Source organism: Megascapheus bottae, chromosome 6 (genome assembly GCF_031878675.1).
Source record: "Megascapheus bottae isolate mThoBot1 chromosome 6, mThoBot2.hap1, whole genome shotgun sequence".
Classification (NCBI taxonomy): Eukaryota; Metazoa; Chordata; class Mammalia; order Rodentia; family Geomyidae; genus Megascapheus; species Megascapheus bottae.
In genome coordinates this window covers 17,559,120-17,571,331 of record NC_143514.1, presented here as the reverse complement: position 1 = coordinate 17,571,331, position 12,212 = coordinate 17,559,120, and the positions used below count along the sequence as shown (strand labels likewise).

At 38.8% G+C, this 12,212-nt stretch overlaps 1 protein-coding gene across 2 annotated transcripts in view; it reads left to right on the top strand.

Moving 5' to 3' along the window:
• Vav3 (vav guanine nucleotide exchange factor 3) overlaps positions 1-12,212 on the top strand; it is a 337,639-nt gene that overhangs the window by 321,558 nt on the left and 3,869 nt on the right. Inside the window, exon 26 of one of the 2 annotated variants that reach the window (XM_090334298.1) lies at positions 12,032-12,115. The exons of the other annotated variant lie outside the window; for it this stretch is intronic. Coding sequence (XP_090190424.1) covers positions 12,032-12,115 — 84 coding nt within the window. The remainder of the gene's footprint in view (positions 1-12,031; positions 12,116-12,212) is intronic. 2 annotated transcript variants of the gene reach the window in all.

Here is a 12,212-nt window from a genome sequence, read left to right as displayed (position 1 = left end):
CCTTTCTGCCCAGCTTGACCTGGACCCTCACCAGGATCCTCTTTATCTTAGCTGTGTAGCTAGGATAATACAGATACCTCTCACACCCAGCTATTGGTTTAGAAAGAGTCTCATGAACTTTTCTGCTCAGGCTGGCCTTGAGCCTTGATCGTCACAATCTCAGTCTTCTAAGTGGCTCAAAGTACAAGTGTGATTCACTGGCACCCAACTTTTCACAAACCATTAAATGCAAACAAGCTCTTCTGTGGCAAAAGTGGTAATGCTATGTATTCAGTACAGAAATATCTTTAGGTGCCTCACTTCTGAATCATAGCTTTTGATATCTTCTTAAATACCATCTAAACATAACTTTGGCCAAGGAGTGTGTAATGATGGGATACAGGTTTGAACAAAGCTTGAAATTTCATTACTTCTTCAAAGGCATATAAAAATGCAGAGCAAGTAAGGTAAAGTCCCAGATATCCTGGGTTCTGCATACTGGTTGAGAATAGAACTTCACTCCTGAAATGGCTGCCTGTTATTCTTTTTTACTTTCCCCTGGTACTAGAGCTTGAATTCAGGGCTCTCACACAGCCTTTTTTTGATCATGGCTGGTACCCCATCATGTTAGCCAAGCCTCCACTTCTGCCTTTTTTTACTCATTGTTTGTAGATAAGAGTCTCTTGGGTTTGTTTGCATAGGCTGGCCTCAGACCCTGATTCTCAGATCTCAGTCTCCTGAGTAGCTAGGATTATAGGTATAAGCTACAGGTACCCAGAACTATTGTTCTTATTATTGTTAAATCCCATAGCCATATTGGAAAAGAAACCTTAGCATTTCAGAGGCTGCTTAATTCCGGGCTTCTCTAGGTTAGATTATTATTAACAGTTAACAGGTTTTTTTGATCTGTAAAATTATGGTTATGAAAGAATTATTTTACGCAAATGTAAAATAATGTAGAAGAATTACATTGGGATTAAACAGGTACAGAGTGTTGAGTAAGGAAGATAGCATTTCGAGGTTAGGAGTCCATTGTTGATTTTCTCTGGACTGTCCCCAAGGGGATTAGATTTTTCTTCTTTGCCTTTGGAATGACCAAGTTGTTTGCAAAACTGAGGACAGACAGGGCTGGGAATTTGGCCTAGTGGTAGAGTGCTTGCCTAGTATGCACAAAGACCCAGGTTCGATTCCTCGGTACCACATACATAGGAAAAAGCCAGAAGTGGTGCTGAGGCCCAAGTGATAAAGCTCTAGCCTTGAGAAAGTTCAAGGACAGTGCTCAGGTCCTGAGTTCAAGTCCAGGACTGGCAAAAAAAGAAAACTAAGGGCAGACAGACATATATACTGGGAGGCAAGGGGAGAAGAGGAGAGAACATAAAAGGAGAATTTCTGGGTAGCAACAAGCTATTTTACTTCCCATTAGCTATAACGGCTAGATGGAAGATGTTCTGCATATTTTTACCAGAACCTGTATGATTCCTGTAATTGTGTTAGAATCTCATAGTTTTCCAAAGTGGTCCTAGCGAATATGCCTTTGAATGCTTTAAGTGAACCTGTAGGGCTTTAAATAGTTGAAGAACACGCAATTGACTTTTGCCTTCCTTGCTTTCCTGTGAGCACCTGATTGATTGTTCTTGGGTCTGCCTCTGCATAGCTGTCTGACCAAACTCAAGTCAATTGGCTGGTCTGGGCCTCATTAGCTGAGAAATGAGGTTACACATTTTATTATCTTCTTTGAAAATTACAGCCCACTTCTTTACATGCATGAGGGAAGGAAGCAAAGTAGAATGCCAGCACAGCATCACCTTAGTGAAAGGAGCATGACTAACTACTGCGTGTGACTGATATAAGCAGACATTAAACATTTGTGAAAGCTTAAATTCATGAAAATAAATTGGACCACAGAATAGAGTTGCATAATTTTCAGAAATTTGGCTGTCATGGTATTCATATGATATCAAACTATCTTCCATAGAACTTATTAATCATAGAAAGGAAAATAGCATCACCTTAGCCAAGTGTCCAGAATTAATGACCAGCAGTAATCATACAAGGAGATATCAGGTATATCCTAAGAGATCACCCTGCAAAGGACAGAACCCCACACTAGAGCTATTCCTGTTTCTCAAATGCACTGTCTACATGTAATCATCAGGAATTATCAAGCAAATGGAAATGGAAGGCTATCCTGCAAATAATCAGCCTGCATTCTTTTAAAATGTCAAGGTCATTCAAGAGTGAACAAGTGTTTCCCATTGAAGGGCACCAAAGAGAGAGAACAAACAACACTTCAGGCCAGTGCAGGTTTCTAGGCACACCTACAGGAGCATCTTTCCGAAAATAAATGCAAATACTTATTATGTATCCAAATATTTAGACTAAAAGAAGCTAAGTATCTTGTCTGATGTTCCGCAAAGTGCTAAATGACAAGCGATGCTATTTTTCAAATCCTTTCCTTCATACATTCAAAGGAGTTTACAATGGAATATTCCACAGACTATGCCAGAACTATCCTGGGAAGTTTCCTTTGTCAAAACAGGGAACAAATAAGAAACCTTGCTGGGAGGACATATTCCCTGACAGAGAAGTGATAGTATACCCAGGGTTTCCTTGGTGTGTTGTATCACACAGCACTGAATCATGGTATTTAAGGCTCCTGTTATGAGCCTTCAGAGCATCAGTAGGTGTGAAGTACTGAAGCGTGGGAAGTGTGAGATGGCTCAGCTCCTTCAATCAGGACTGCTCCTGCCCCAGCTTCCATAGATTCCACACCTTTGCCCACTGTGAACTGCTACACAAAACTCACTGGGCCATTCTTAATGTGTTCATTTTCCTTCCTCCTGCTGCTTTGATTTCCTGTTCCTATTTCCTGCTTTTGGCTTTTCCTCCCTATATATACATTATTGGGGTAGACTAAGTTAGTTATCGCATTGGTGACAGTTTTACATCCTTTTCTGTCAACATGTCTGTGATGTCCTTAGAATATTTTTTTCTCTTAGCACCTGATCAGCCAGGCTAGGTACATCATTATGATGCCCCCACCCCCTTTTTTACTGACTGACATCAAGAGTTTTATGGGCTACTATAAGGCATTTTTATCTCAAGTCTTATGGCTTTTAAAATTAGTAACCGCTCTCCAGGATCCCTTCAGAATATGACTTATAAGTTCTACAGAGTCAGGTAACCATATTCAAAGCTACAGTTTAAATATTTCATAGCTCCAAAAAGCAGCACTTAGGTTCTTCATATTTCTTGTCATTCATACTGACCATTCTCAGAAACTTTATTTCAAATTAAAACCTACTCTTCGAGCCGGGAGTTTAGCCTAGTGGTAGAGTGGTTGCCTAGCATGCATGAGGACCCGGGTTCGATTCCTTGATACCACATACATAGAAAAAAGCCAGAAGTGGTGCTGTGGCCTAAGTGGTAGAGCTCTAGCCTTGAGAAAGTCCAAGCACAGTGCTCAGGCCCTGAGTTCATGGCGCAGGACTGGCAAAAAAAAACCCCAACAACAACAAACAAAAAACCTAGTCTTCATGCAGTTCGTATGTGTAATGTTCCCTAGCTGGCTAAAGTGTCCTGTCATGATAGCGATGGTACAAGAACTTAATTTTTTATGCTACCTTGCCTGGAAAACACATTTACATTTATCTGAATTGAAGAATTCCCATTTTTCTTCCTGAGAACTTAAACCAGACTTCTAGCTCTGTGGGTTGGAACAGGGCTCTTCCCTGCCCTCAACCCTGATAGATTCCACTGATAGACTACTTCCCCTACTGAAGTCTAGATCAGTGTGAACTATCAATTCTTTACCCTGAAATTCTCTTCTGCCTGTTGGCATTGAGAAATTGACTTCAGACTCAGATAGGGCTTTTCTTTCACTTACTCATATTTGCATTCATTGTTATCTCCATTCAATATTTATCTACTTAACAGTAAGTGTAGACTGTCATTATGTATAACAAGGTATAGCCTAATCTCTCCACAATAGATAAGGATTCCTAGGAATTCTGCTGTCTACATGCCTCACACTCACTAGGCTTTGGCAAAGGTTTGTTTAAGGAGTTCCTTTTTATAGCATTTCTGAAAGGTCATCACCAGTCTTTGAGCACTGAGCTAGTTTTGGTATATACCACATAAAAATTATGTTTCATAACATTCAGGGAAGTGAGGGAATAAATAGTAGTATGAAGGAAAGTAGATATGACATGAATGTTGTCACCAAAACAAAGACTTAGCAGGGGATGAATGAGTTCCTGGAGGCAAGGGAAGCCAGATCCTTCAAAATCCTAAAGGACTTAGCATTTTCTTTGGGACAAATGGAAACTGTGATTGAAGGATTTCACCAAAGAAGAGACATGTTCTTACTGTAATATTTCATGGGATTTTTTTTCATGGACTTCTCTATTGGAAAAAAAAATAAGACTGAAAGAATAGAGGAATTAAGAAACAAGAAGACAAGTTAGGAGACTGGCTTGTTAGTCTAGGTGGAGCCTTGGAGCCAGTAGTGGCTTGGAGCTACTTGTAGCCAGAGGGTTGATAGACTTTGAAGGTGACACAGCCAGATATTGTGACTTCTCAGATGTGAGGAAAGTAGTAAGACAAGACTGGGAGGTGAATCTAAGACTTTGAATCTGAACAACTAGAAGATAAGTAGATTTTGTTTTGTGCTTAGAGCTGTGCTGGAGCCTGACACATCATGAATAAAACCCCAAATGAATTATTTCCACATCACTATATAATTTCTGTATGTGATTGCTCTTTCACTAATTTGTAAGTTCTCTGAAGTCAGAAATTCTATTTGTTATGACTCCTGTAGTATCCTAGTACAGTCCTGCTACTTTAGTTATTTAATGAATGTCTGCCAGTTACTTTTAAAGAATATAGAGTCAGAGTCAGGTTCACATTTTGACAAACTATATGACTATAAATAATCTAAAATCCCAAGGCAATGTCAAATGATCTAATTTTCCATCCCAATAGGAAAGACCTTACACTTGCTTTGTTTTCTTGCTAGTAATCTTATATAATTGTACTATGCAGAACTGAATACCAAGCAGCTCTTTACATTTTTTTCCCTAGAAATCCAAGATATAACTTTTCCTTGTTACATTTTTACATTTCTTGTTCATGGAAATTACATATTGTCAGCCCTCATTTAAATGACAGTAATTGGAATCATGGCTAGTTGGTTTTTTTTCCACTGATAATATATAAACTATATAATAACCACTAAGCAAGATTTTAGTTTTATTTGAGAGGCAGAGGAGCAAATATTTGATACTACGTCTATGAATATTTTGGGGAATCTAAAAGGAAAACATGTCTGAATCCAAAATAAAGCCAGGGTAAGGATCACCAATTTAAATTAAACATTCATTAAATTCTCAGCATGTTCTCTGCTATTAGGCCATCTGTAGACAATCTTACCAAACAGAACTTCCTGGACTGCTTATCTGAGTCTACAGGGTACCTCTAAGCCAGTCTTCAGAAGCAAACCCAAGTTTTTCGTGTTGATAATAGTTTGTCAATTACCTAATATTCTTACTAACATTAATGATAGTGAAGGCATCTGCTGGTCACAACTGAAAGTTGCGTACTAGACAATGTCGAAATTTTAAATCATTAGCAAATGTATAGGGTCAAGTTCTTTGAGACACACAATGGATAATTGTTCAATCAGAAATAAATTATAATTTTGATGACCAATAGTTTTTTATTAAAGAATTTATTAACCTTGATTTTTACATCATATTTCAAATGACATATTTAACAAACAAGTATTCAAGAAGGGAATCTCTATGTACAATCACTGGCACTTAGATTTTAGAACATAATTAAAATTAGGCTGAGGGTTTATATGTCATAGGTACATATTAATTTATGTTATAAAGCATTGTCTATAGAGTCATAAATGTTTATGTCTATGTAGTTGTGTTTATACTTCCAAAACCATGTGATGACCAATAGTTTTAAGAACAGTGTTAGTTGAGCTTGACCTCTACAGGGTACCCATTTGAGAAGTTATTCTAATTATTTTATTTAGTCATGAACATTAATAGACAGACCAAGGTCGAATGAAATACTTTGAATCAACTCTTATTCTCAACCTGTTATTCTTTTATGTTTTCCCCTAAAGAAAAAAAAAAACTGCTTCTTTGTTTTGAGGTATTTTTCTTCCTGGTCAAGTTTCAAAATGGAAGAATATCCACAGATGACTCACTGATCAGTCAGGATAGTGGTCTGATATTCCCTAATTTATTTCACAGATAGCTTCTGTTTCCACTAGAGAATACTAGTATTCACTTACCTAGGAAAAGTTGATAAGTAGCATTTGACTGTACTCTTGATAGTTCTTACTTGAGAATAATCAGCCACCAAGTTATGAGCCATTTGTTTGATAATACCTCATGCAGGCTAGCCTCTGGGAGACACAGGTGTCACCCACATGGAAAATAGCCAGAACTTGCCTCATTGTCTCTTCGAGATGCTTCTCCATTTGTGCTAATATTGAATTGAAATGTTTGGAGGAGGAGAAGGAGGAAGAGGAGGAGAAGAAATTGGGCCTATCCTTAACTAAAAGCAAGAAGTTAACCAACGCTTGCTTCAGGGGAAAAGGCTTGATACTGATTTGATATGGTCTGCATGGATATTGATATGAATGAGAGATTGGTCTCAGAGGAAATTTCCAACACACATGGTATACTTGCAGGAAAGCGACTGGATGAATACTGTGGAGGGAATGAAGGGTCTGAGGCACAATAAAGACCTCATTATTCTTTCAAAAAATGTTTGCTTTTTTGGGCAAGATGTGTCTCTTGAAGACAGCAGAATGATGGATCTTGCTTTTTGATAAGACCTCAGTATTCTTCTTTGAATGTCACAGCTACTGAGTTTTCCCAGTTCTGTGAATGAGGTTTACAGGGAAGGTGTGGTGTGAGCAGAGGACCTTGAGGAAGAAACTGTGTACCACCTGCATATGTGTGCAGACACGGGCATATATCCTCGGTAGGCATGTAGCTTATCTTATTATGTAGTGAAACCATTTTTCTACCTTATTATGCTACTACTTACATCTCAATTTAAATCCATACTTTCCGAGAGAGATGTATCATCTCTTTTTCTCTTGTCTCTTTAGGGACCAGACATTCAAATATTGTTTTTCCATCTCAAGGGAATTATAGACCCAAAGGCAGTTAAAATTGACATAGAGGGAGAATGGCAACAATAAGTCAGGCTACAGTTAAAAGGCTACATTAAAAAAAAGAGAGAGAGAAGAAAGCATCACTACCAATCCTTCAAATGTTTGGCCAAGAGCTACACACTGGAAGGCAGAGGATACTGATTAACCTTCTACTCCTGTGAAGATTCCTCAGGCATGGAGAATAGTTAATGTTGGGAGGCAGACAATATTTAATAGCTGCTCAGTATCTCAGAAAAATTACAGTTATTGTAGGAATATCACTGATAGATTATGGCTCTCAGAAAGCCCAGGGAATAGAATTCGAACATATATCACTTTTTGTATTTTGAATTTTTGTCAGCCTTTGTTGGAAGTCTTACTGAGCAGTTAAAGTGAGCAAAAGATGAGCAAATGCAATAGGAACAAGAGACATAAGGAACCTGTCAAGTTGAAGACCCTGCCGAGAGGCTCCTTGCTCATTCAGCAACTTCAGTTGCTTAGCACTGGGCCCAATCCTGTGGGAGATGCAGAGGCAATATAACAACTCATCACGGCCTCCCAGAACACATGCATACATTAAACAGCAGCGCCTGGAAGTGCCATGATGCAAGTGCCTACGTGGGACCCCTGCAAAAGGGAGCCAGTGTCGTTTAGATTAGTCCAGAAGGCTCATGGGCTAGGCCTGAGCTAGGGCTTTTGAATCTAGGGAGAGGTGTTTTAGGGAAGCAGAACCTACAACCAGAAGTATTCCCAACTAAGCAGAAGTTTAAGGTTAGAATTTTTAGCTGAGGGCCTCAAGGGGAATAGGAAACTAGTAGGAAATTGTGGCAGAGTTGATAGAAAGACAGGAGAAACTACATTCATAAATTGTCAACAAACTCTGGTCAAGTGTTTACATTATCATTACTCAGTAAATGAGATGATTTGTAGTATCTGTATATAGGCTGTGGAGTCAGAAGGGAGGATTTAGAACAAAATGGAAAGGAAGGTGAAATACAAACAGTTGAGAAGCTGTCGTCTGTAATTAGAAGTGATATAAAGAACCCAGATTGAGATGGGCTGCAAATTAATGAAGAATTAATGTTATATTACAGATGAAGACATCTGATGTGGAGAAAGAATGAATGGGAAGGGTCTGGCGCTATTCAGTGAACATTGTAAGGTGGTTTGGAAGTATTGCAGCTCTGGGGTTAAGGGCTCACTTGCCTACCATCCTGGGTTCAACCCTTAACACCAAAGAAAGACAGAAGACAAGGCACCAGTGACTCATGTCTGTAATTCTAGTGAGTCAGGCGGCAGAGATCTGAAAATTGGGGTTCAGAGCCAGCCAGGGTAGAAGAGACCATCGGAGTCTTATTCCAATGAACTATCAAAAAAGCCTAAAGTGGAATTGTGGCTCAAGTGGTAGAGTGCGAGTCTTGGGCAAAAGAAGCTCAGGGACAGTACGTGGGCCCAGAGTTCAAGCACCAGGACAGGCGAAAAAAAAAGAAAAAGAAGAAGAAGAAAGCAAGGGGAAGGAAAAGAGAAGGAATGAAGGAATGAGAATAAGGAAGTCATTGAAAATTCAAAAAACAAACAAAAACTAGTTAGATGCCTGGGGAATGCCTGTACTCTTAGCTACTCAGGAGGCGAAGATCAGAAGATCACCATTCAAAGGCAGTCAGTGCAGGAGATAATCAAAAACTAACCAAAAAAAAGGCCAGAAGTGGAGTTGTAGCTCTATCAGTAAAGTGCTGGCTTTGAGGGAAAAAAAAAACCCAAAAACAAAAAACAAATTTAAGAACAAAAAGTGAGAGTTTGAGCAGGAGCTGGGCTCCAGACAAGTTAAACTGGAGATACTGGGGGGAGGGGGGAATAGAAGTATCATGACATTATAGTGGAGAAGCTGGGCATACCCAAGAGTCTCTTCTAGTAATCCAGAAACAGAATAGTTTAGTAAAGCTGGCAGTAGGGCCAAAGCCTACCATAAAGACTAGCTGATGTTTAGTTGAAATTACACTTTTGATCATGTTTAAGAAGGTTTAAATCCTAGCTACTTGACATGAATATAAATGATCAGGCCCCTAAGTTTTGACACAAGAGTAGAACTCAGACTGTTACTGAAACATTACCTGCATTGTTTAGGAATGTTAGATATTTTAAGATTAAACATAGGGTATCTATCTAATTTATCTACCCATTGTTGAGGTTATTTAAATAGTACTTAATTGTGTTTTCATTGATTTCCCATTTCTTCCTTGTAAAGATAACTTATCTCTTGTTATATTTTAGACTGTTGGCTTATATTATTTCTGTGAGTAGTTTTGGAGAAATATATTTTATTTCTGTATGAATAAAATAGCCCGCATGAGAGAACTAAAGATAGACATTCAGCAAACAATGAAAGGAGAGATTACTGTTAGAGTAATGGGTAGACTGAGAGCTATTTTGAGTCCTCATACAGGTGGGATGCAAATCTTAACACCAGATTTTCATCATTTAAGTAATCGGGGGTGTCCTGTTAATTTTATTGCAAGTGGGACCCTCTCCTCTCAGCAATGGGCATATCATGACCTCAAGCAAGATAATATGTATGAGGAGTAAATGATTTGGGCATATTAGAAAATTAGTTGGGATGGCATTTGTCAATGCATCTTTGAGGCTTTTATTTAAAAGTGCAGAATGTGCGAATGCAATAAGCACTTTCATCATCAACAAGAACATGTTTTAGGGCAGATGCAAGAAAAACATCTGAGGCCATTCATTAGAAGTGTTTTCCAGGAGTATTTCCATGGGTATACTGAGCTCCAAGGTCCATAATTCCAGATATAACTGAACACTCAAATCTCTTACCGTTCTGCTTGGTTAGAGTCTGGTAATCGCCTAAGTAGGTCACTGCTATTCTTAGGAATCCCTACAACTCCTTTGTGGCAAGATCTAACACTTGGGAGAGTTCTGTGCTCCTCAAAGACAAGCCGTTCCTCCTAAAGAGGCATGGGCTGAGAATGTGACTTAGTGGTAAAGTGCTTGCCTAGCATGCATAAGGCCATGGGTTCTATTTCTCAGTACCATGTAAACAATTTTTTTTTAAAAAAATAAAGAGGCAGACTGTGGGAAGAATATATAAATTCATTCCCAATTTACTCAACCCATTTTGACTTCATCTTTGGTTGTAAAAAAAAAATGCTTTTCTATAGTTTTTTAGGTTAGGCCTAGATAGAAGTTACAGACCCCCAAGAATATTGGTTTAAGCAGGATAGATGGTCAGGGTCTCTTTCCTATAAAATTTATGGTAGTAATCAGCTCAGGCTGGTGGGGAGGGCAGGTGATCTGTGACCCATGAAAGTTTTAGTAACCCAGGTTTGGTCAAGCTTATGTTCTATTGGATTGGAGGATAAGACTTTCCTTCTCATTGACCCAGGCTGGTAGCTTTCACATAGCAGAAAGCAAAATAGAGTACTTGACGAAATTAATGGTGGTGTGTGCTTGCCTTTCTTCTGGAAGGTAACAGAAGGTACTTAGTTGTACTTTTTGCTTTGGTATGTTTGCTTCTTTCTCATTGGCCAGAACTTGGCTATATAGCCCCACCAAACTGCAAGGGATGCTGGGAACTGTAGTCTTTCTTCTTGGAGTTGAAATAATTAAATGAAATAGTGAATATATTGGCTGTGGAATCTAACACTTGAGAATCAGGTGATACATGTGAGAATCATGTTATTATTTAAAAGATAAAGCAAAATGTTTTGAGTATCCACATGCATATAATTTGGAAAATATACGCTTTCTTTTCAGGTCTGATAGATTTCAGGGTGATTCTTATTTCTTATTGCATTTTTCCCTTTGAGAACATAGGCTGTGACAAGCATGGTTAGTGTGTGTGGGGGGGGAGTGATTTGCAACAAATCATCAGGGTAATTTGTTTGAATTTTCTATGTATTCTGCATATTTCGCTGATACTACTTCATAATCTCTTATGGTATTTTTTATGTGAAGCATATAAGGAGAATTTACCCTTCTCAGGCTGGAGGCATAGTGAGAAGTACAATGCCTGCCCAACTAACCCTAAGGCCTTGAGTTCAAGCCCCAGTATTGGCAAACAAACCAGAATTTCTACCTTTCTTACTATTGTAGCAAAGTGAACATCACATCATGAAGGCAAATCTAGCCAGGCACTGGGGGCTTCTTGCCTGTAATCCCAGCTACTCAGGAGGCTGAGATCTGAGAGTTCAAAGCTAGCCCAGGCAGAAAAGTCTGTGAGACTTTTATCTCCGGTTAACTACCAGTAAACCAGAAATGGCACTGTGGCTCGAGGGTAGAGTACTAGTCTTGAGCTGAAGAGGTCAGGGACAGGGCCCAAGTCCAGAGTTCAAGTCCCATGACTGCCTCCCCCAAAAAAGAAGGCAGAAGAGATTTACTATGTGCCTATTCAGAGATAAATCTGAGTCATAGACAAAATCAACCAAGAAAAGTGTGATTGGTATTGATGGTTTATGCCTATATTCTGAGCTAGTCAGAGAGCTGAGATTTGAGAATTGAGCTGTGCAGCTCTCTGGGGAAGACAAATCTGAGAGACACTTCTTATCTCAAAAAACAAGAAGAAGAGGTGTGATTCAAGTGGTAGAGTACTGCTATGAGTGGGAAAAAAAACAAGCCATCATGCTCTTCTCTGAGCTCAAGACCAATATAGCACAAAAATAAATAAAGTTAATAAATAGAAGAAAGTGTGCTTTATTTAGAAATGATGATAGAACAATGGGTAAAACCATAGCTTGGTATTCTCACTTATATATAATAATTTTCTTATGATTGCTAAGAACAAATATTTATATTGATATTTTTACTAATTCCTAAATGCTCTTTGCTTCTCTCTTTTTCTTTCTTTTCTCTAAGCCCCCTCTCTGTTCTGTGGCTTTTCTTTTGTAACTCCTCCAGACTACAGCTTTATTCCCCCTTCTTCTACTCCTTTCTGGTCAGGTACTGCTTTACTGCTTTTATATGTCTCTCCAACCTGCTTCTGTTTGCAAATGAAATATTTCCACTACTGTATGGCTTCTCATGTAGATTCATCTCC